General features: G+C 36.4%; 1 protein-coding gene across 1 annotated transcript; it reads right to left on the reverse strand.

Annotated features, from left to right (window-relative positions):
* Positions 1 to 7,570: 7,570 nt before the first annotated feature.
* On the reverse strand, positions 7,571 to 23,174 carry LOC124246672 (protein LEG1 homolog). The gene is given in 6 exon segments (XM_046675085.1): positions 7,571 to 7,701; positions 8,436 to 8,674; positions 16,893 to 16,993; positions 17,893 to 18,077; positions 19,453 to 19,539; positions 22,874 to 23,174. Coding segments are annotated over 6 exon segments (1,044 nt in total).
* Positions 23,175 to 23,432: the final 258 nt, after the last annotated feature.

Below are 23,432 nucleotides of genomic sequence, written 5' to 3' on the forward strand. Positions count from 1 at the left end.
GTCTATTTTATTTTAAAATGTTATGGGTTTTTGCTATAAATCAGCAAATTATATTACTCTAAATTTCATGAAATTAGGTTACATAGAATAACAACATAAGAGCCATATAATTTTAATGCTTGTTTACTAATTTCTCAGTGATTTTTGATAGCTTAATGCAATCTTCTTTAGATACTAAACATTTTCAGTATTGATGAAGTCAAAAATCAGGAATTATTAACTGAGCAAAATAATCACAGCATTAATTTTAATTTAAAGTTAGGAATGTGTGAACAAAATCCTAACAAGTAAACCTAAATCAAAAATGCCAGAAACAAGAAAACTACATGATTGTGATCATGTTAAATTTTGATATTATTGTTGCTCAACAAATTAGAATTGTTCATTTTTAATTCATTAATTATTTCCAGAATTAAAGATGTCAAGAATTGCTTCCAAAATCTCTAGAACTAGCTTCCTCCCACTTTCTGTTATCATTAAAATTTTCCATTTGGTCAAAGATAATGAACCTGGAAAAGATATAAAATTATTATATGTAAATTTAAATTAATACCCAATTATTAAAATGTTTATTTTAAACAAAATTCTATGTATTTTGCATACAAATATTAGTTGTTCGTTACACAATAATTACACACGTAAAGTTTTTAAATTACAACTAATTGACTAGCCCTTCATATAAAAATCAATAAGAAACACAAGTAACTAACCAGAGAACTGGGAAAAGCACAGAAACACATTCAAAGAGTTGTAAATTTATATAACAGTGAAGTAGCATTTTATACATAACAAACTATCACAAATTATAACAATTGCTATGTAACAGTAGGTTGAAGAAAACAGAAACCCTAATTCATAGTTTTGTAATAAAAATGTAAACTCCTGAAAACTTTTTTGAGTACCATTTGGCAATATATAACTCGTCCATTTTAATTCATTCCTTTCTACAAATTTATTGGTAAAATCATAAATTATGCCAAGAAAAATATATATAAAATGACACTGTTGCATTATTGCCAGTAGTTTATAACTGAAAATAATGTCCACAGTTATGGTAAATTCATTAAATGAAACACTACATCTCCTTTAAACAGAATGAGTTGGATCAATATATCTTGACATGGGAAAAGCTCTAAGATTTTCTAGTAAAAAGAAGTACCAGGTAGAGCAGTGAGTATGATTTCATTTGTGCAAATGCGTTTTATTTATTCACTTATTTGCACTGTTTGATGTATAAAAAAAATTCTAGAAATTGGCGCCAAAGACTGATTTTTAAAAATTGAGTGAAGAACCAAGAGATATAAGTGAAGAAGGATGACGAAGACTTTTATTTTCATTTAATAAATGTTTATACACTTTAGACTGTTTGTAAGTTTGAATATGTTAAATATACTTCAAAATAAACCAGCAAGGGCTGGCCCTGAGTCTAAGTGGTTAAGTTCACGCACTCTGCTTTGGCAGCCTCGGGTTGGCCGGTTCAGATCCTGGCTGCGGACTTCCATTTGTCCAGCCATGCTGTGGCAGCATCCCACATGAGGAACAAGAATGACCTACAACTAGGATATACTACTATGTACTGGGGCTTTGGGGAGAAAAAAATGAGGAAGATTGGCAATAGATCTTAGCTCAGAGCCAATCTTCCTTACCAAAAAAAAAAAAAAGAAAAAAGGAAACATTTGAAAAACTGAAACCTCAATTTTAAAAAACTAACTAGGGGCTGGTCCCGTGACCAAATGGTTAAGTTCGCACGCTCCGCTGCAGGTAGCCCAGTGTTTCATTGGTTCGAATCCTGGGTGCGGACATGGCACTGCTCATCAGGCCACGCTGAGGCAGTGTCCCACATGCCACAACTAGAAGGACCCACAATGAAGAATATACAACTGTGTACTGGGGGTCTTTGGGGAGAAAAAGGAAAAAATAAAAAAAATCTTAAAAAAAAATAAATAAATAACTAATTAAAAATAAATCAGTAAAATTTATACGGATTAAAATGCATTTTAAATAAAGAGAAAATAAGTTAGAGTTTTTTAAATCAATTTTTGAAGAGAAGAAATATTTCAGGTTAGATCTGTTAACGTACAAGAGGTAAGAGAGTGCAAGTATCCAGAACACTTGGTCCCTTCTTTTTCTTCCTAGACTCTTTGGAGATGGGAGGACAATGCTAAATTTTCACGAAGAGCTATTTTCATCAACATCTTTTACTCCATTCCATGGAGATGCTGCGTGTAACCGGATTGGTAGTGAGAGAATTTGGTTCAGGTTTCTCAACTGGCTAGATCTAATCTATTAAAGTCTTGAGATCTAAGAATAGCTCTTTTTCTCTTCTTTCTACCTAGACTAGTGAGGAAATAATACTAGGTTATGTGGTCTATTCTGCACACTTAGACTTTCCCCAGGATGGCCTTTCCCATGTCTAGAGTAGGGTCGGGAGCGGGAAGAACGTCGTTGCTGCACATCTAAATCACAGTCTCCAATTGTTTTCCAGTATTCAAGCCGAGGTTCTATCTCCATTCACCTGCTCCTTTGTCTATCTCAACTGATTTTGATTTTAAGTGGGACAAAAAATGTTCTATTGATCCCTTTCAATTACCAATACTCATTCCTTGAGGATTTTCACTCATGTGCATAACATTAATCACTACTTACATTGGAGGCTGCAGAATCTAATGCCTACAGAGGCCAAGAAGGTAACATAAATGTTTGAGATCAGATAAATATAGAAAATTAGTAATGGTGGTAGCTATAAAAAACTATTTCAATAATAGGCAGCTACCACTCTAGACATTTGTTGACATGCAGGAATGTGGGCCCACTGTACCCTGTATTATAATGTTTTTTAGGAGAGTCTCAGAAATTTAGATTTTTTTCATGAAATCTCTCATTATTATATCTTCACAAATAATTTTTTTTTACAAGTTTATTTATTTATTTTTTGAGGAAGATTAGCCCTGAGCTAACTACTGCCAGTCCTCCTCTTTTTGCTGAGGAAACCTGGCCCTGAGCTAACATCCATGCCCATCTTCCTCTACTTTATTGTGGGATGCCTACCACAGCATGGTGTGCCAAGCGGTGCCATGTCCACACCTGGGATCCAAACCAGCGAACCCTGGGCCACCGCGAAGTGGAACATGCAAACTTAACCACTGTGCCACCGGGCCGGCCCCTTCACAAATAATTTTATATTTGAAATATTAATATTTTTAGACCAAACAAAAACGTTTTGATCCATTATTGGGTCAGTGGTTTATAAATTCTAATACTCTCCAAACTAATCTTTATCCAAGATGTTTCCTTATTGACTTTCTCTCTGGATTATCTATCTATTGGTGAAAGTCATGTATTGAAGTCCCCTACTATTATTGTATTGATGTTTATTTTTCCCTTTAGATCTGTTAATATTTCCTTTATATATTTAGGTGCTCCTGGTTTTGGCATATAAATATTTGCAGTGTTATACCTTCCCGTTGGACTGAAATCTTTATCATTATATTATGATCGTCTGTTTTGTCTGATGTAAGTATAGCTACCTCAGCTTTCTTTTGCTTTACTTTTGCATGGAATCTTTTTTCATCCCTTCGCTTTCAGGTTGTGTGTGTCCTTAAGGCTGAAGTGAGTCTCTTGTAGGCAACATATAGTTGGGTCTTGTTTTTTATCCATTCAGCCACTCTACGTCTTTTGATCAGGGAATTTAGTCCATTGACATTTAAAGTAATTACTGATAAAGATGGACTTATTGTCATTTTGTTAATTGTCTTATGGCTGTTTGTAATTCCTCTGTTATTTTCTTCTTCTCCTGCTCTCCTCCTTTACAATTTGATAATTTTCTCTAGTGGTATGCTTAGAGTCCTTTCTCATTATCTTTTTTGTATCTACTGTAGATTTTTGCTTTGTGGTTACCATGAGGCTTACATAAAACATCTTATATTTCTAAGATGTATTTTAAGTTAACAACTTAAGTTCGGGCACATTTTAAAGCTCTTCATTTTTACTCTCATACTCCCTACATTTGATGTTTTTGATGTCGCAATTGACATCTTTTATCTTGTGTATCCATTAACACATTATTGTAGTTGTAGTTGTTTTTACTACTTTAGTCTTATAATCTTCATACTAGATTTATAAGTGACTAACTCACCATCATTACAACATTAGATTGTTCTAAATTTAACTATGTTTTGCCTTTACCAGTGAGATTTATACTTTCGTATGCTCTCTTCTTACTAATTAGCATCCTTTTATTTCACCTTAAAGGAGTCCCTATAACATTTGTTGTAAGGCTGATCTAGCAGTGCTGAGCTCTTTCAGTTTCTGCATGACTGGAAAACTTTTTATCCCTCCTTCAATTCTGGAGGACATCTTTGGCAGGTACAGTATTCTTGGTTGGCAGCTTTTTTTCTTTCAGCATTTTGAATATATCATGCCACTCTCTTCTGGGCTGCAAAGTTTCTGCTGAAAAATCTGTTGTTGGTCTTCCGGGGGGGATGGGGGGTCCCTTGTATATAACAAATTGTTTCTCTCTTATTGCTTTTAAGATTCTCTCCTTGTTTTTAACTTTTGACAATTGTCTTGGTGCAGGTCTCTTTGGGTTCATCTCATTTGGAATTCTCTGGGCTTCCTGGATATGGATGTCCATTTCATTCCACAGGTGAGGGAAGTTTTCAGCCATTGTTTCTTCAAATAAGTTTTCTGTCCTTTCTCTCTCTCTCCTTTTTCTGGGATGCTTACAATGAGAATATTGGTCTGTTGTTGTCTCATATGTCCCCTAAACTATCTTCACTCTTTTTCATTCTTTTTTCTTTTTGCTCATCTAACTTGATGAATCCCACTGCTCTGTCTTTGAGTTCACTGATCCTTTCTTCTGTTTCAATTGTCTGCTGTTGATCCTTCTGTTGAATTTTTCAGCTGGGTTATTGTATTCTTGAGCTCTGTGATTTCTATTTGCTACTTTCTTATATTTTCTATCTCTGTGTTGAAATTTTCACTTTGTTCATGCATTGTTCTCCTGACTTCAGTGAGCATCTTTAGGACCTTTATTTTGAACTCTCTTTCAAGTAAACCACTTATCTCTGTTTCATTAAGATCTTTTTCTGAGGTATTATCTTGTTCTTTCATTTGGAAGATATTCCTTTGTTTCTTCATTTTCCTTGACTCTTTGTGTTTATTTCTATGCATTAGGTAAAACAGCCACCTCTCCCAGTCTTGAAGGAGTGGACTTGTGTAGGAGATGAATCTTATTGTTTAATCTGTCCTAGCTCTTTGTTGTTTCTCAATCCTTTATGATTTTCCAAGCAGCTTTCTTTGTTCTTAGTGGCTCTCAGTAGTTGAGGGTGTACCAAGACCTGTCAGTGTCCCAAAGAGGAGGATCTCAGTTAGAACCTAGATGCAAGCTAATTGTAAGCTGGATCTTCAGGCAGCAGCTTTTGTTAGTTATAGTCCTGTGGAACCCATAAACTTAAGCCCCACTAGCCATTAGAGCCGGGTGATCGAGTGGTATCTCCTGGGCAGCAGCTGCAAAAAACAGGGAACTAGATCTGTGCACAGGCTCCTTTCCAAGAGATACTGGCAACCTGGAGCAAGGCAGAGGGAAGGAGTGGAGATGGCACCCACTGGGTCCCTAGTCTCTGGAGAGTTTTGCAGTCAGCCACTTGATATATGTTAAATTAGAAGACTGTCCCTAGGTCTGTAACATTAAGATAAGCAGATAGGCCTCTTTCATGAAAAGACTGGGCATGTTTCAATCTGTTGCCTCTACTTTGGGTCCAGTGGAGTTTGCCATAGTGAGTTGGCCCAAGCTCTTTAATAAATGTCTCTTAGTTCACTTTAGTCTTTTGGGTCTTACGGATGCAAACCCTGTTGGCTTTCGAAGCCAGGTGTTTTCAGGGACCATCTCTCAGGTGGAAATTTTAAAAGTTGGACTGCTAGATGTGGGGTCCAAACCTTTCACTCCTGGGAGAAGCTGGGAGTTGTGAGATCCCTCCAAGTTGTGTGTTGCCACACCAGGATGGGGTGGTGTGGGCATGATGGCAAGATCGTGTCACAGCTTCTCTTTCCTGTTTCAATGTGAGTTTTTTTCTCATTCACTGGATGTGTAGGGGTCACTCAGCTAGTTTCTGAATTTCTGTCAGAAGGAACTGTTCCATATGTAGCTGTAGATATGGTACGTTTGTAGAAGGAGGTGAATTCAGGAGCCTCCTATGGTGCCATCTGAATTAAAGCTGTGGAGAGGCACAAGCTCATTTCCTCCCACCTCTTCACGCATCACACTTCAGCAAACATCTGTCCCCATTCAAAGAAAGGAGGAGGTGACAAAGACTGCATCCGAGGAGGAAGTGATGAAGACCTTTTTGGTAAGATTGAGGATAGTAAGGGGGCAACTGACCTCAGCCTTGAATCATGAAATTTAATAATTTTGTAAAGTACTTTGAATTATATTAACATGAATCATCCAGCTTCTGAAGTGTTGAAGCTTCCCTCAGTCTCCATTGTTTATTTTAATATCAACCGTGAAAACAACATAAAATCTAGGCAAGCTTTCTTTTCCTATTATTTATTTATTACCTAAAACTATTTCTCAACTTTAATATGAGCTCTCTACTATTAGAATTTGTGTAGTCAAGGATTAAAACCTCATACTCCTATAGAGGGAGAGGTAGTTGAAAATTTTACATAATTAAAAATGAAAAACTCCACACCAGTTCTTACTATCAGCAAAAAATGTTGAAGAGCTAACTTGAATCCTTAAAAGGTTAATTTTATTTGTATATTCAAAGAATTTAACTCATGTTTCTTGTGAAAAGCAACATAAAATACTTTTAGAGACTAAAAAGTAGCTAAATGATACTTTAAAAGGATTTTGTAAGTGTGTGTATGTATTTCTATTGAATATCAACTAAAAATGCTCATTTTGGATATCATTATTTGTTTTTTACTAATGTTTTGTTTTCAATACCTCTGTTTTCCCTATTCTCTGCTTATTTGAAAATTCCAAGGACTTTGGTACTATGACTGAATTCTGAGTGTCAATAGGAGCATGGAGAGTGGTTGGCCATGAGAATCATGGCTAGATAACAGTAAATGCCCCATTATATGACATGTAAGCTATTGTGATATCAAGGCTCACTTCTTTTTTTCATCAGTAGTTTTCAAGTTTCAATCTCCTATTTTTTTCTTGTGATAGCAGCCCAAAATCACATGTTTAAATCCAAAGCTAAATTCCAGTAAGATTGGATATCATAATAAAATATTGTAGTATGGCACTTCCAAGCTTTCAAGGAAACAGCTTCTAACTCTGCATGCAGTGCCTCATGTTTTCATCCTAACAGGAAAGAGCCAGCTTATACAGTCCAGGCCTAGAATGCAATTATACTATGTCATAATTTGGCAGATATGGCTAGGTGACTACCGAAATTCATGCTTCTCCTTTCGCAGTGTAAATTTGTCACGCAAAAGTGGTTCTCAGGCAACAGCTGGATTCCCTAGCCCCTTGCATCCAGACATGAAACAACGTGACTATTTCATACCAATAGAGTATGAGATAAAATGATAGAAATGTCCAGGCCTTCTCCAAATGCTATATTTCTGCTGGTGAGATGTAGATAATATAGAGGTCAGGGCCTGGAAGGACCACAAATGGAAGGATCTTCAGTCTGCTACTCACTGTGTGAAGGAACACTCCCACTGACTGAGAACACTGCCCCAGAACTGGAGCAAGAGGAAACTTCAATTGCATGAAGCCTCTAAAATGTTTGGGTTTATTTGTTATTCTAACTAATGCCAATAAGATTTCTAAACCGTAAATTTAATTTACTTATGTTTACTTAGCTTTTATATCTTTCAGCTTCATCTTTTGGGTTTTAGAAATACAAATATGTTAATCATAGTTTAACTTTGATTCACCGCATAAGAGGATATCTGGAAAATTGGGATGATGTGGTCACTCAAATTTGCAATTATAGATTCCTTCTGTTTTTCACTCTGTCGGGAAATCTCACAGTTGAGGTTCTGGAGCAGAATACTTCTTCCATGACTAGTAAGGCTGGATGTAGGAAGCTTACGTAAGTTAATTTGCTAGATTTCCCATTAATCATGGCAGGTTTTCTTTTGAGATTCCTATATTTGTTCTAAATGTATAAGTGATATTAAGGTGGAAAAAAAAAGGACACTACAAGAACAACAACAAAAGACTATAGCTGAGTTTGCTGATGAAAAAAGTGGATTTGAGGTAGTCTGGTGGATTCATGGGTCAATAAGGACTCATGAGAAAGGACAAGCCATGAGTGGAAGGAGCAAAATGTATAGGATGGATGCCCATAGGAAATCATGGCTTTCTTTGAGAGTGTGTGTTGTGACGATATACATCTCTGGTATCATTATATTTTCCTTTGTCTATTGAATATAATACTGATTTTCTTTAAGATATTGTTTATAAGGCTTACCTGTAGACTCACTTATTTTGTAAAGAAGATTTCTACCAAACAGGACTACGTTCTGTAAGTCAGTAAAGTCTCTGATGAACGGGGCTTTATCCCCACTAACAAGAAGTCGTGGTGGCAGGCCCTCCTGGAATTGATACACTTTAGTCAAGGTTATAGGAAAGCGAGATGCAGCTATATAGTCGACGGCCACAGCCCAACTTCTTCCAAACTCTGCTTCCGGTTTAGAATAATATTCTAACCTAAAAAACAAGTGGAAACATGTACAATTATAATTAGTCCACTCAGAATTTCAGCCTCACTGCTCTCTAGAAAAGATCATCATCTGCCAACAGACTAAGAATGCTGTTCTTAGTTTTAAAATGTGATAGCTTGAGCTCCTACCTTTGAGAATATGGATATGGGTAATTAAAATTTTAAATTTAGAAAGAACCATCTCGTAAGTTGCTTGCATTTTATTTTGAGTTTTTATCTCTTTTACCCAGACACCTTATACTTGAATAGCATATAATAACTGGATGTTAGACCATGACTAAGTAATACTCTTTAGAAATGTACAGATAAAAATCAAAGTTTCCGAGACAAAATTTTTGCTAGACTATAACATCTTTTGTAAAACTGTTGACTTACTGAAGTCAGAGGTTCCTAAAGCATTGAGCATCCTAGAAACATAGATATCTGATTTCTTGTCTGATTTTCTAAATACGTGAATTTTTTCTACAGGAGGAAGGCTGCCAGGAAGCCAAATACTCTCATCTATTTGGAGAACAAATTATTACAGTAGAAAGATTAAGGGTGTAGTAAATAGTTTTATAACTACATAATTTACAGCTCCTGTACCCATCCACTGTCTAAGCATGCTGAACAACTTGCAGGGGTTTTTGGGGGGTTTTCTTTTGCTTGGGAAGATTTGCCCTGAGCTAACATCTGTTGCCAATCTTCCTCTTTTTGCTTGAGGAAGATTCACCTTGAGGTAACATCCATGTCAATCTTCCGCTATTTTTGTATGTGGGTTGCTGCCACAGCATGGCCACCGATGAGTAGTATGGGTCCACACTCAGGAAACGAACCCAGGCTGCTGAAGCAGAGTGTGCTGAACTTAACCACTAGGCCACAGGGTCAGCTCCAACAACTTGAAGTTTTTGAAAAGACTGTTCCCCCTGAAGCATTGTTATTCCCTGCTTTGTTCACCAGCTACATTCCCTTTCAAGTCTCACATAGCTGTCACCTCCTTCACAAGATTTTCCAGCCCACCTGAGGTGGAATTAACTATGTCTTCCTCTTCTATATTCCCAAAGCACTATATCATTCATATATTTAAAAGTTTATTTTCTCTTTAGATTATATTCAAATTTCTAGAAATTACGTTATTTTCTGATTTCTCTGTTTCCATAGCACATATGTAGGGATCATAAAACAGAAAATACTTGTATTATGTTTGTCAATGTTAAGTAAACTATAACACAACCAGAGGAGAAAACCTGCTGTGTGTGGCTCCCAGGCTCGTGGGCATCTTTCTGCCTCCAATAGCCATAAGTCGAAGAGTGGGTACAGTGGACCCTTGAGAGAAGAGTTTGGTTTGTATTCACATTTGATTATCTTTAGTCTCATCCCAGCTGACTGTGAAGTAAGGATACAAGGAAATGTGAATTCATGAGGATTTTGAGCAATGGCCACAAAGCCCTAGCAACAGTGGATTAAACAAATTGCAAGGGAGTCAGCAACACTAGTTCGAGGAGGAAAGAGATGAGGGCACCAGTTTGAGACACAGAAGGCATATGAGCAGGAGTGAAATTCAATGGAAGTCTTTGAAATGATTCAATTGGGTGTGTTATTGGATGATTCATCTAATAAGTCAGTTAAGAAGTAGTCAAGTAAAAAGATAACACACCTTAAAAGGCTCATTTTAGTTTAAAACATAGATATACATGCACCAGCCAATCATAGGATCCAGGACCACAGAATTTTAATTAAGTATTTATAGACTACAGTATTGTCAATACTACTTCAGTATTGACTTACGAAGATAAATAACCTTTTGTGTATTTTTTTACTTAAAGAAAGTAACACATGGGATTTAAGGAAGTTCCTCAGACTATAGTCTGGATTGCAAACGTGGACCAAATTTTTCAGTACTCTCTACGTCCCTGGTTTTTGACATGTAATTTGATGGTAATTTCTCTGCTACAGTGGGTAAAGGGAAGAGGGGAATACGTATAATTTCCTGCTCCTGGCTTAGCTATCTCATTTGATTTGGTCAATAGGATATTAACAGACTTGACACAGCATTAGCTAGAAATGCATTTTCACAATTTGGTTTCTCCCTCTTCTCATTCTGTCATCACTGTGGTAAACACCCAGGCTTGCCTAACAGAGAAGAAGAGACAAGTGGAGCAGAGCTGAGCTTCCCCACTGATCCCTGCGTGACCAATCAAAATCAGCCAACATGAGATGAGCCCAGAAAAGATCAGAACTCGCCAGCTAGACCTCTGACATATGAGCAATAAATGCTTACTGTCATATGACACTGAGATCTAGTGATTGTTGATTGTGCCTCACATTCTCAAGAGAAAAACCTCGAGGAAATGTGGGGCCACACACTTAATTAATTGCAGAACCAGGATTTAAACCTTGGCCATCTGGCTTTAAAGCCAGATGTTCTTTACAACTGCCCTGTACCGCCTCTTGTCGTGATGAGAGCAGTCACTTTATATGGAACACTTCTCATGTACCAGGTTGTGTTAAGCATGATGCATGGATTTCTCAATTAATCCCCCAAATTACCAGATGTAGTAGGTACTATTGTTATTACAGGTTTAAAGATGAGAAAACTGATTTTATCCCTGTTTGGATGCTCAGGTCAAATAGAATCAAATTTGTTTGACCCCAAAGCACAAGATCTTAACTTCTACATCATTACTTTATTTCAAGGAACAATCGATAGCCTAGAGCCTCTCAAATGAATTTTAGAACTGGACATATCAGAAGGAACATAAACAGGCATTTGAAATCCTCCATCTTAATAATCCTTAAAAGATTCACCTTCCATCAGTGTAAGGTGTCAGAAGAATTCTATGTGGCTGGGATCCTATTTTCAAAGTTTCTAGTGAGATGAATTGATAGAAAACTTTTCTTCTTAAACTCAGCTAATAGTGAATCAATTTATAAATTTATCTATAATATAAACAGACCACATGGAAATAACCTATTGAAAGAAACAACAGAAGGAAAATATCTCAATTAAATAAAGAACAAATTATCTCAATTAAAGAAACAGCAGGATTTTTGAGTAAAAACTTTTATTTTTATAAATGCATAAACTTTGCTACAAGCTGCAAAATCCCCATTAAAATGATAGTAGTAATGAATAAATTCAGAGGATTGGAAGAACAGGAGGGGAATCTGGAATAACAAAATTTTAGAAGCTGGAAATCAAATAGAACAAATTAAAGAAGATTTAAAATAGTCATAAAACTGAATCCTAAGCAACAAGAGAGGGAAACTGAGAAATAATGCTAATGTAATTTGTCAAAAATCTCCAAAATCAAGACTGAGTGGAACCCTTTGGATGAAGGGAAGTTGATAAAATCAAGATGATGGTTTGAAAGTATGTCATATGCAAGAAGCAGTCATATACAAAGATTCACTCCTGGACTCCACATAGTGGATAACTACCACTTCTCACACTCAAAAAGGTAGAGCAGAATGTCCCTAACCCAGGTAATCTAGTCATAGTTGAAGGCAGGAACATCATATTGAAACAGGGAGTATAAGTGAATACAATACACTGAATACTAAGATCCCCCATTCCTCTCCCTCCTTCCTTCCCTCTTTGGGCTTAAAGAATACCAGCAGCTGGGCCTTCACTTTTGAAGCAGGTGACCAAAGTGTCTCCTTTGGAGAACTGCGAGACTCAAGAGAAAAGACACAGTTGTTAATACTTAGCATCTCCAGTTAAACACTCCAGCAAGATTATCCTAAGGGAGTGTTCGTAGCAAAAAAGCTCCATTCACACACTCAGAACTACTAAGTGATCCACTTTAAATATGAGTAGACATCTGGGTATTACCAAATACCTGAGGAAAACCTCTACCATGGATAAGAGATACCAAAACAAAATAACAGACTGAAACAAAAAAACAGAAAAAGAATGAGAAATGGGTTACACACAAAAGATCAGGAATTAGACTGGTTTTAGACTTCTCAGCAGCAAAAGTGAAGGTAATACTTACTGGAGATATGCCTTCAAACATCTTAACTATTACCAGTGTAGATTTTTATACTCACCCCCCCCCAAAGCCTCAGCCAAAAATTATGATGAAATAAAGATATTTTAAGATATGCAAATTACCTACAAATCTTTTTCTCTTACAACTGTTCTAAATCCATTGGCATGTGAGTCCTAACAAAGTAATCCATGAAATGGAAATTGATGGGTTACTAGAAATAAGTGATTCAACACAAAAAAAGAGGCAAAGGAAATCCTCAGGGGGGTAGTAGAGACCTGACTACCAGGGGCAATTTAGAACAAGTCAACAGCTCTTAAAGAAATCTCTCCAGAAGAAATTGATACCATTCTTGATGCTTTTGAACATCTTGAGAGGAAACTTTCCCGGTTCACCAAAGAATTGACATAATTAGTGTTATGTGCTACGGAAAGCAAACACAAAATGCAGAACAACGATTACCTCTAAGAGGAATAAGGGATGAGCAAAAGTGAAAGCAATCAGTTTGCACATACCCAAGATGTGAATAGTGATAATAATTAAAATAATGTAAGCATTGAATATTGACCTAACAAAATCACTAAACAACTACACAGAGAAAACAAGAGGTGGGAAGAATGTGTGAGGTTGGGGTGAGGTGAGCTAAATAGCAATTTTATACAGTAGTGATACAAAGGATAGTACCTAAAGCTGAAAATCAATGTGCTATAGGAATCTATTTTAGAAATACAGTAGCTAATATCAAAGTAACCAGGAACAAGGGGTCATATGGCATTCTCTTTAGATACAGCTGTTTTATTTATTTTTGGTGGGAGGGATGGCAAAAATCTCATAGAACCATTTGACTCTTTAAAAATGATTTAAAGAGTTGACTTATAAGAAATAGATAATATACAAACTAAAAATAATCCGAAATAAAAAATAAGAAAGTACACCTGAATTCAGTATATAAAAAAAAAGATGAAGGAAAGAAGGAAGGAAGGAAAAGAAGGAAGGAAGGATGGAAGAAAGAAAGAACTTCTGAAGAGTTCCTGAAGTAGAAATACCAGCATCTTCAGGAAGACTCTAGGACTGTCTATCCACAGCTCTGGACTCCTAGGGCGAGGATGTCCTGCTCACACTCTCCAGTGAGAGGGTGGGAGAAGAGACGTGAATGGGCATTTTGTTCAGTTAAGTGATTGCATCTGTGGCTCATTTCTCCTCCAGTGAAAGATTCTTCATAAAAGGAAGTGAATCTTATCTTTTATTTCTGCCTCATTTGTTTCTGCTTCATTATACAGTGAAAAGTGGAAGGACATTTTTTTTTTCTGAGGAGGAAGATTCACCCTGAGCTAACATCTGTTGCCAGTCTTCCTCTGCTTTGTAGGTGGGTTGCTGCCACAGCGTGGCCACTGACAAGTAGTGTAGGTTCGCACCTGAGAACTGAACCCAGGCTGCCAAAGTGGAGTGCACCAAATTGAACCAACAGGCCACTGGGCCAGCCCCAAAAAGTGGAAGCATATTTTTTATTGTTTAATAAGTTTTAATATCTTTTAAGAAAGGAAGAAGAATCTTGGTAGATATTGATCTCTGAAAACTAGTTTGCAGGCCACACACACTGCAGGCAATACAACATACAAGATAGGAGGATGGGCTATGGAGTCACAGGGTTTTTATATACTAGCCCTGCCATTCACTAACTATAAGATTTTTAGCAAGTTACTAAATAGCTCAGTTGCATATTCATGATCTGTGAAAAGGAGTTATTTTGAAGTGAGATATTATATTAAAATACTTAATGAAATTTCTTTTACTTATCGTACTTAAGAAATGGTGGCTATTTAAAAAATTCACTTAAGAGGGTCATTCATTGACACCTAAGTGAAAGGTCAAATTAGAAAGATAGAATTTCACAAAATAAAATAAAGTTAATAAAAAACAGGTGTTGTTATAATTAGTAAGGAAAGTGCTTCTAGTAATATCAGAAAATTGATTTTTAAAAAATTTATATGTTTGTGATCAAAATAGTCATACATAGATTTAAACTTATTCAATAAAAAATTCATATGGTTTGTATTTTGGAGAAATTTTTAAATAAATTTGGCCTGTTAAAAACATATTTCTTTCAAAAGCAGTTTCGTTATATAAATAGGAACAAATACAATACACTTAAAAGTCTAAGTTCACAAGGAAAAGGAAACATATCTTTAAGAAAAAAATTCTTCAATCTCCTTAACTAAAGTACTCATGTTTCATATACAGAAAATTGCAATTTCCTGTGATTTACTTTTGTATATGAACCTGAAAAACCTGTAAAAGAAAAAAGCAATCTAGGAAGATGGTTTGCTACCCGTCAAATCTTGAGGTTGACAATCCCAGTTTGAAAGCCTCATCTGATAATCTCATTCCTGTTTCCTGTCATCAGACTAGAAAGAGCAGTTGAGTTACAACTGTTGCGATGGCTGCTGACCCAAATCATATCACTGGCACTGCTAAGAGAAAGAACTCCTCCATTGCCCATGTTAATACCTAATTGTAGAAGCCATACCAATAGGTAGAGGAGGAAACATACTGAGAATCTGCTAATCAGGTGATTTATTTACCTTACTGGATGGTGGAGTCAGTTGGAGAAACAACAACCAATGAAATATGAGATACTCAAACATTTCTGCTGAATTTACAAATTTACTTGTACAATACCAATGAGCCCTAATTTTTTTGTTCCTGTTTTTCACCGTACCCAGATTTCTACCCCATACCTCACTCTACGTGGTTGACTCCACCCCTTGGATAGGGTCTGTGATGGTTGATATTATGTGCCAACTTGACTAGACCATAGGATGCCCAGATATTTGGTCAAACATTGTTTGTGGTGTCTCTGTAGGGTGTTTTTGGAAGAGATTAACATTTAAATCAGTAGACTGAGTAAAGCAGTTTGCCCTTCATAATGTGGATGGACCTCATTCAATCAGTTGAAGACCTGAGTAGAACAAAAAGCTAATCTTGCCCTGAGTAAGAGAGAATTCTTCTAGCTGATGGCCTTCAAACTGGGATGTATGGTCAGCTCAGTGGTGTAGTGGTTGAGTTTGCATGCTCCACTTCATCGGCCTGGGGTTCACGGGTTGAGATCACAGCTGTGCACCTACACATTGCTCACCAAGCCATGGTGGCTTGCTGTGGCAGCATCCCACATAGAAATAGAGGAAGATTGACACAGATGTTAGCTCAGTGGCAATCTTCCTCAAGCAAAAAGAGGAAGATTGGCAACAGCTGTTAACTCAGGGCCAAATTTCCTCACCAAAGAAAAAAGAACACATCTTAAAAAAAAAACAAAAACCTGGGATATAGGCTCTTCCTGGTTCTACAGCAGCTGCTGGGCTTTGAACTTGAACAGGACATCAGCTCTGTAGATTATTGACTTGCAGCCTCCATAGTCATAGGAGCCAATTCCTTATAATAAATCCATCCATCTATCTATCTATCTCCTATTGGCTCTATTTCTCTGGAGAAACCTGACTAACACACAGTGTCATTCACATCTAAACACAAATCCTTCTTATATTTTCACAGCTAAGTGTATTATACTTCTAGGTGTACAAGTGGAGTGACTTGATAATCTTCTAGGCTATTTTGCATTCTAATCCTGATGCTAGCTGATTTTTCCCCAAGTATATAGCTACCATATTATGTGTCTGTGACCAAAACAATGAAGATAATGTATTTTCTCTCTTTTTTTAATAGAGAGGAACTGGTTTATGTTTTACTTGTTGGTTAGCTGGTTAGTTGGGTGGTTGGTGCAAGATGTTTTTTCTCAAATTTTTGCCCTGTCTTCATAAAGCACTTTAAGCCTGATCACAAGAAAATATTTACACCTCATCATTAAAATCCTCAATGATTAGATATATTATTTAATAGGAAAATTGACAGTCACTTTAGAAGAAAAATGAAAAGGCATAAATAAGACTAAAAGTCATTTGCCATGTTAAATAGAAATGATTTGAGGGCTGGCCCCGTGGCCGAGTGGTTAAGTTCGCGCGCTCTGCTGCAGGCAGCCCAGTGTTTCGTTGGTTGGAATCCTGGGCGCGGACATGGCACTGCTCATCAGACCACGCTGAGGCAGCGTCCCACATGCCACAACTAGAAGAACCCACAACGAAGAATATACAACTATGTACCGGGGTGCTTTGGGGAGAAAAAGGAAATAATAAAATCTTTAAAAAAAAAAAAAAAGAAATGATTTGGGATCCATTCTTACTTATCTTCAAAAAGTCCATCAGCATCGTCTAAAGATGAGACATGTGCAGCCCATCAGTACTTCAACAGTTTAGAAAAGCTCTGAGAAGATGACTGCAAACGCTGTCATAAAGAGGAGAAATTGATTCATATTTGAGGGATATCACAGTTCCTCTCTCTACAGTTTAATCTTGTTCACATTTACAACTTAGCAATATTCTACCTGAAAGGAGAATTTTGTTTCTGAGAATTAATTTGTGTAAGCTGTTAGTGACTAATGCTCTGTAAAGACTATAATAATTAGTAGCAGTACTGATATTGAATGCATTTATAAGAAATGAACAAGTATTTTCCAAACAGTCAATATTTTATACTGGCCAGGAGGACTTTATTTTTTTTTTGTCTTTTGTCTTTCTGCTACCATAGTTGAAGTTACCACAAAAGATTAAGGAAAGGGGACAATTATTAGAATATTTAATTTAATCATATCTAAAATAATAAACTAATAATCTACCAATCTTTCCAGCATTGATCTTGGTCTATGCCTATACTTAACAAATGTATTCTATTTGGGTCATTGAATATTTGGTTTTGATGGCCAAATAATTGATTAGTTCTATTAGTGGTGATTTATTAATTCAGTTGAAATAAGTTAATCGACTGTTCTAAAATGAATTTTATAATCATATCTCTCTCAAGATTTATCCCTCAGTTGACAAGAAGTTTCAATTAACAAGATTAATCTCTTCATTCAGTAAGATATCCTGTGCACTCTCACATTCATGTATTGTTTATTTAGGGTGAGATGAGTAAATAGATTTTTTGTTAATTCTGCATTGGTTTAGAGGGTGTTAATGACATGCTGCAATGTAATAATATTAATATAGCTTGCCTAAATATTTACACTTTTATACATGGGAAAAAATATAATACTCACAAAAACCTAGACAAAAAACATTATCCAAAAAAAAATTCTTGTACCATCTCCTAAGAGAATAAATTACAAAACTTAAAAAAGGAACCTGATAAAAGACATTCCATGTTCTCATTGCCCCAGTGAAGGATGACCGACAACTAGAAACATTAAGACAGAATTCTGTCTGATCTTTGGGTGGTGGCAAAAGCACGACTTGGTCTGATGATATCCCCATTATGCCAGAATCAACCGCAGCAAGGAAGGGTATTGCACTTAGGAAGTAATTTATATCTGTAAGAACAAAATACTTATTATTACCACAAGTACTTATAAATGTGTTAGAGGATATCCTTAAGTAATCTGTAAATCTTTAAGCAAAAACTCATAGATCCAGACATATATGAAAAAAAAGTCACTGTAAAAAAACTGAAAATCTCCCTAAGGATCATATCCATAACTTTAACATGTTTCTGTTAATTACCCTATAATCATAAATAAATGTGGGTTAAAGTGGTTGCCTATAATATTTTAAAACAAAAGGTGTATTAAAAGATTTGGTAATGTTCATTTTTTTAAAGCCTTAGGTAAAAAAGAAAGAAAGGCATCTACTTGTGCACAGAATGCTACAACACCTCTAACAGAGGTTTTACCACGAAATGTGATTTTTTTTCTAAAATATTTTAATGCAGTTATAGTATAGATGTTTTATATTTTATCTAACCAAGTCTAATGTGCAACACGATAGCACAAAGTCCTTGTCTTCTATTAGGTTCTTAAAGCAAAATTGTTGGATAAGTTTTGACAATGAATCTTTGGATAATTAAACTGACAATGAATTAAGAGTTTTATTTCTCCAAGTATAACCTATTCCAACAGATTTAGACATTATAATACGGTTGGCTATAAAGCTTATAGAGGTTCCCACTGGTGACGCAGAATATTTTTCATCATAAGCATGCACTTTTTAATGCAGTTCCATGCCCCACTGTAGCAGGCTGATACTCCAAACTACTAAGTCAACCTAGTGGTAAAGAAGCCTGAATTCCAGATTGTGGCCATGACTTTGAAAAGAACCGATGTGTGTGTGTCACTCAGAGAAAGTGAAATTTAATGTGGTCTTGTTTCTGAGTATTGGGAAATATCTCTAAGAAATTGTACATAAATTAACTTCATTAGAAAACTCAAAATAAAATTAAAGAATTACAAAATATTTTTTGATGACTTTAGTATTAAATATTTGACTGAAGCCTTAGATTACTGATTGATAAAATGATTTGTGGTAGATTTTTCTGTGGCATGTTTATGGGTTTAAAAGTTAAATGAGAAACAGTATTATTTTCCTATTCTCTCATTTCTCATCCTTTCTCATCCTGGAGACTCCTCGTCACTAGGGGGACCTCTGACCTAACTGCCAGTGCATTGTCCTTTGCAGTTCCTTGTGTCAGTCCTTCTGTGAAAAGCTTACTATGTCCGAAGGAATCATTATTGACACTGTGGCTGTTAAATCCTAGAACCTGACATAAAGGCTACAAGATACATGATGAAGTAGATTCATTTATACAAAGGAATAGCACTGCTTTTGTTTTGTCCCTGTCCCTAAGATTTTAGGTTGAATACTTTCTTTAGGGAATGGTTATTACCTACTTCGCTATTTAAATGAACCTACCAGCCCACCAACTATCCACAGAGATGAACAAACGATCTCCAGATTCATAGCCACAGTCCGTCCTTTTGCTGGGATCAGCTAATCTGTCTAGAAGAGAGAGGATGCACAGATTACTTCTTAGGCACATTTTGAAACTGGTTATAATTGTCACTTAACTAGGTGCACTTTGTTTGCAAAGATGCACAAACAGTTATCTTCTGATGACCTGTGTTTATCTTCCCATCACTCTTCATCCTTGATTTTCCATCTCTGAACCAATTTTTTCTCCTTTCTCTAACATCACCACTATTTTCTACTTTTGAATTATCTGTCTTGAATATTATCTGCTTTTGTAATTATGCTTTTTTCTACTTCCTTCTCTCCTCCTCTACAACATTAGGGAGGCAATATGCAAACCCCTTGAAAGAGGCCTAGAGTCAAACCACACTCCTGTCCCATCATTTACTAGCTGGACCTTTGCTAAATAACTTACCACTTATACCTCAGTTTTCATTTCTATAAAATGGGGATAATAATATTAACTGCATCATAAGGTTGTTGCATCAAGTGAGAAAAAGCATGAAAAGTGTTTCTGCCAATGAATATAGTCCTTTTCCTCACCAAATGACAATTGATATTTTCTCAATCTCCCTTTCTGATTTTTCATGTTTTTGTGTGATTTTCCCACCTCCCTTGCCTATCCTTTGTTCACCCTTATGATTCTCTGTCATACTTTCTGTCCCCTTTGTTTGGTTTTGTTTTGCTTTGTTCATTTTTTACCTTACTCACCTACAAGCTTACTCTCTCCATGCCTGCTCACTTCTTTTCCCTAGTTTCCACATAAGTAAGTCAAGGACTCGTTCTCATTTACTTTTCCTACTGCTCCCTTGCCTTCTTGCCTCTGCTGACCAATGTGTTGCATCTTCTGCTTTAGTTTCTACCCCTTCTCTTGTGTGCTCACCTTCTTTTCCTTCTGTTTCTCTACAATTTCACCATCGTCATTCTTTCCTTTTGCTAGCTACCCTCATCTTCCATTCCTATCTTCAGTTCTTTTCTTTTTCAATTAGTTATTCCTTACCTCTCAGCTTTCTTTAACCTGATCATTCTCAAAGCAATGATTGATAAGAATTTGTTAATGCTATTTTACCTGTGTGAGTATTAGAAGTGTGAATTTGCCTAATTGACTATTCCTCAGACTGCTAAATTAGAGTTAAAGATAAGTCTGTAAAACACTCCTCCTCTGTTTCTACTCTTTCATTTCTTTTGGGGGTTCTTCCAACTCCTCTTTCCGTTACTCCATCTCTTTTTGATTTCACTTACTCCCTCAAAGAGTTCAGCCTGTATGACACCTCCAAATAGCACCTTAATGTGGGTAACAATTATTCTTCAGCCCTGAACACCCAGTTGAGCATATGTCCTGTTTAATCCCTTCTCATCTCCAACTGAACATGCCTGAAATTGTGCACTAGTCTTGATATCCACACAAGGTTGAATATGTCTTTTCCGTTAAAGGCATAATATTTTGCATTCTTTCATTTCAGCATCCTGAGCTCATTCTTTTCTTCTGTACCCAATCTGAATCCATGTCCTGTCATTTCTCCCTTTGAAGAATCTTTATAGCCTTCACCATGGACATTCACTCATGCAGATTCCTCATGTCAGAACTGCATTATCTCCAGAGTATCTGAGCTTGGCCCAGTGACACCAACACCTTATTTTAATCCACCTAAACCAAAAAGCCTGATGAAAAATCTTTTTGTAAAATCATACTTGTTCAAGAGCTTAAAGAAGTTTTATATCTCCTGAAACTTTAAACCCAAACTCTAAGCTTAATTTACCCAATATGCCAATAATGTTAATTCTTGAATATCAGTAAATATTCTGCTTTAATTTGATCTGTTCCTCTTTCATTGATCCCCACAACTCCCTCCCCTCAGCCCCTCTCTCTGAATCTTCCCTTCCTTTTCCTGTCCCTTTAACACACACACACACACACACCCTACACTCAATCACATATCCCTGTGCCGTGCTGTTTCCAGTCTCTGTCCTTTAGTTTAATTTCCCACATTATTTAACCATTATAAAATTTCTGGTGGTAGACCTACGCATTAGTTTTTATTAAAACTAGGCAGTTATTTTCAATGTGCGCCAAGAGAACCACTTGGCTGAGAACCACTACTCTTGTTCATTCTTTTATTCTCTAGTAGATTTCGTTTCGATTTCCCCAGTGAAATTCTGTCCACACTTCAAGCCTCAGTTCAAATCCAATTTTTCCTGATTATTCCAGCTGACTCACTCTGTCCCTTGTTTTGCACTTTTAGCTTTTATCCAAAACTTATTTATTGTTCTCTGTTTAATTTCTGCTATCTTTCCAGTTTCAATTGTGTTGTATGGTCTTTGATAGCAGGAAAACTGTCTGAAATACTTATTTACGCCCTTACCCCCACTACTCTTAGAAAGTGCTGGATACGTATAAAAACTCAGGCTTGACCCTAACCTGTGGACGTAATGAAAGAGTAAGAAGAACATTAATCTACCAGCTCCTCCAGCATCCATCTAACATAGGCCTCCAGGTTACCTGAGGTTGGCATGCATCCCATCGTGGACCATATGCTAATGATTTCTCCTGGACCATGGTCTTTTTGACTCCAAGGAAAGCCAGATAAATAGTAATATGTTTGAGTCTCAAGACATCCCCTGACAAAAATGGATGACTTGCCAACCTCAGGAGCTCTTGCATGTGACTCCTGCTCAGACCTCAGAGAAATCTTAATCTCCTCCCTACATTTTTTCCATCAGACCAGAACAAATTTTCCTCTTGGTGGGATTATCAGTATGGAGTGGGCAGGAGGTACCTTTCTCCTTCATGAGCTTCTATAAGCGAGAACAAAACTATCTTTTAACCTATGAATCTTTGGCCCAAACATATCTTCTAACTAAACACTGGAATGTACTTTATGTTTAAAAGGAATCAATCATTTGCAGAGAAACATCCTCATGAACAAGGTACCACTCCTTGCGTATTACTCCCATCTCCATGTATAGGTAATCAAAATTAGGACTTCAAGAAATTTAAACTAATTTGACAACACCTTCTGTTTTTAATGCATATCCTTTTGACTGTTTTGTTCATCCCAGTCCTTAAAACAGAGTCTAACACTTAGTAAGAGTTCAGTAATGTTCAATAGATTAGGTATGAAATCTTTTTGTGTTTGGCAACTATATTGTAAGCCTCACTGCAGTTTCTAGTGAAAACAGGCAACACATAGGAGAAGAATTTATGGAGGAGAAGGAGAATAAATAGAAAAATAATGGTTATGAGAGGAAAAGAAAAGAATCAATTTTCAAACACATAGTATGGTCCACATAGAGTCCCGTTTCCCAATTACTACACGTTATATTTAAGGTATATCCTTAAAATGAAAACAAGATTCATTCTTACCTGTACTATATTGCCAGCCATGCTGCAGAGGCAATCCCCACAAAATGTTGTCTTTATTTTCTGGTGCAAATCTTTCAAAATCAATGGCTGTCTTGTTCAGTAGGATTTTATACATCCCCATTCTCTCAGGGTATACCCAGGGATCAATAATGTACTTTCCATTCTCCACCCTGTAGTCACTGAACTGACCAGGACTCTCCTCCCACAGAGGGGGATACAGGTCTGAGAGACTGGAGTCTCCTGCTAAAGAAACAGAAAAGCAACCAACTAGTACACAGGCCCAAGGAGGAAGGAAAGCCATTGTGTTGAAGCTGGCTGGGGATTGAGATTGTGGCAGAGCTTTTATTGGGAAATGGAGGAAGAAGTCATGGTATTGCTCTTATCACAACACATCAAAACTTTGTGTTTTTTCCTGGGGACAGGAGAGTGAAGATGGAAATACCTTGCCAGCAAAAATAGGGTGCCTCCATTGTTAAATAATGTGATTAATATAGTTTGTTATTCACCTGACAGTTGAAAAAGACTATGGAAAATTGCAATGTTTAATGACTATTTTAAA

Source organism: Equus quagga, chromosome 11 (assembly GCF_021613505.1).
Source record: "Equus quagga isolate Etosha38 chromosome 11, UCLA_HA_Equagga_1.0, whole genome shotgun sequence".
Taxonomy (NCBI): Eukaryota; Metazoa; Chordata; class Mammalia; order Perissodactyla; family Equidae; genus Equus; species Equus quagga.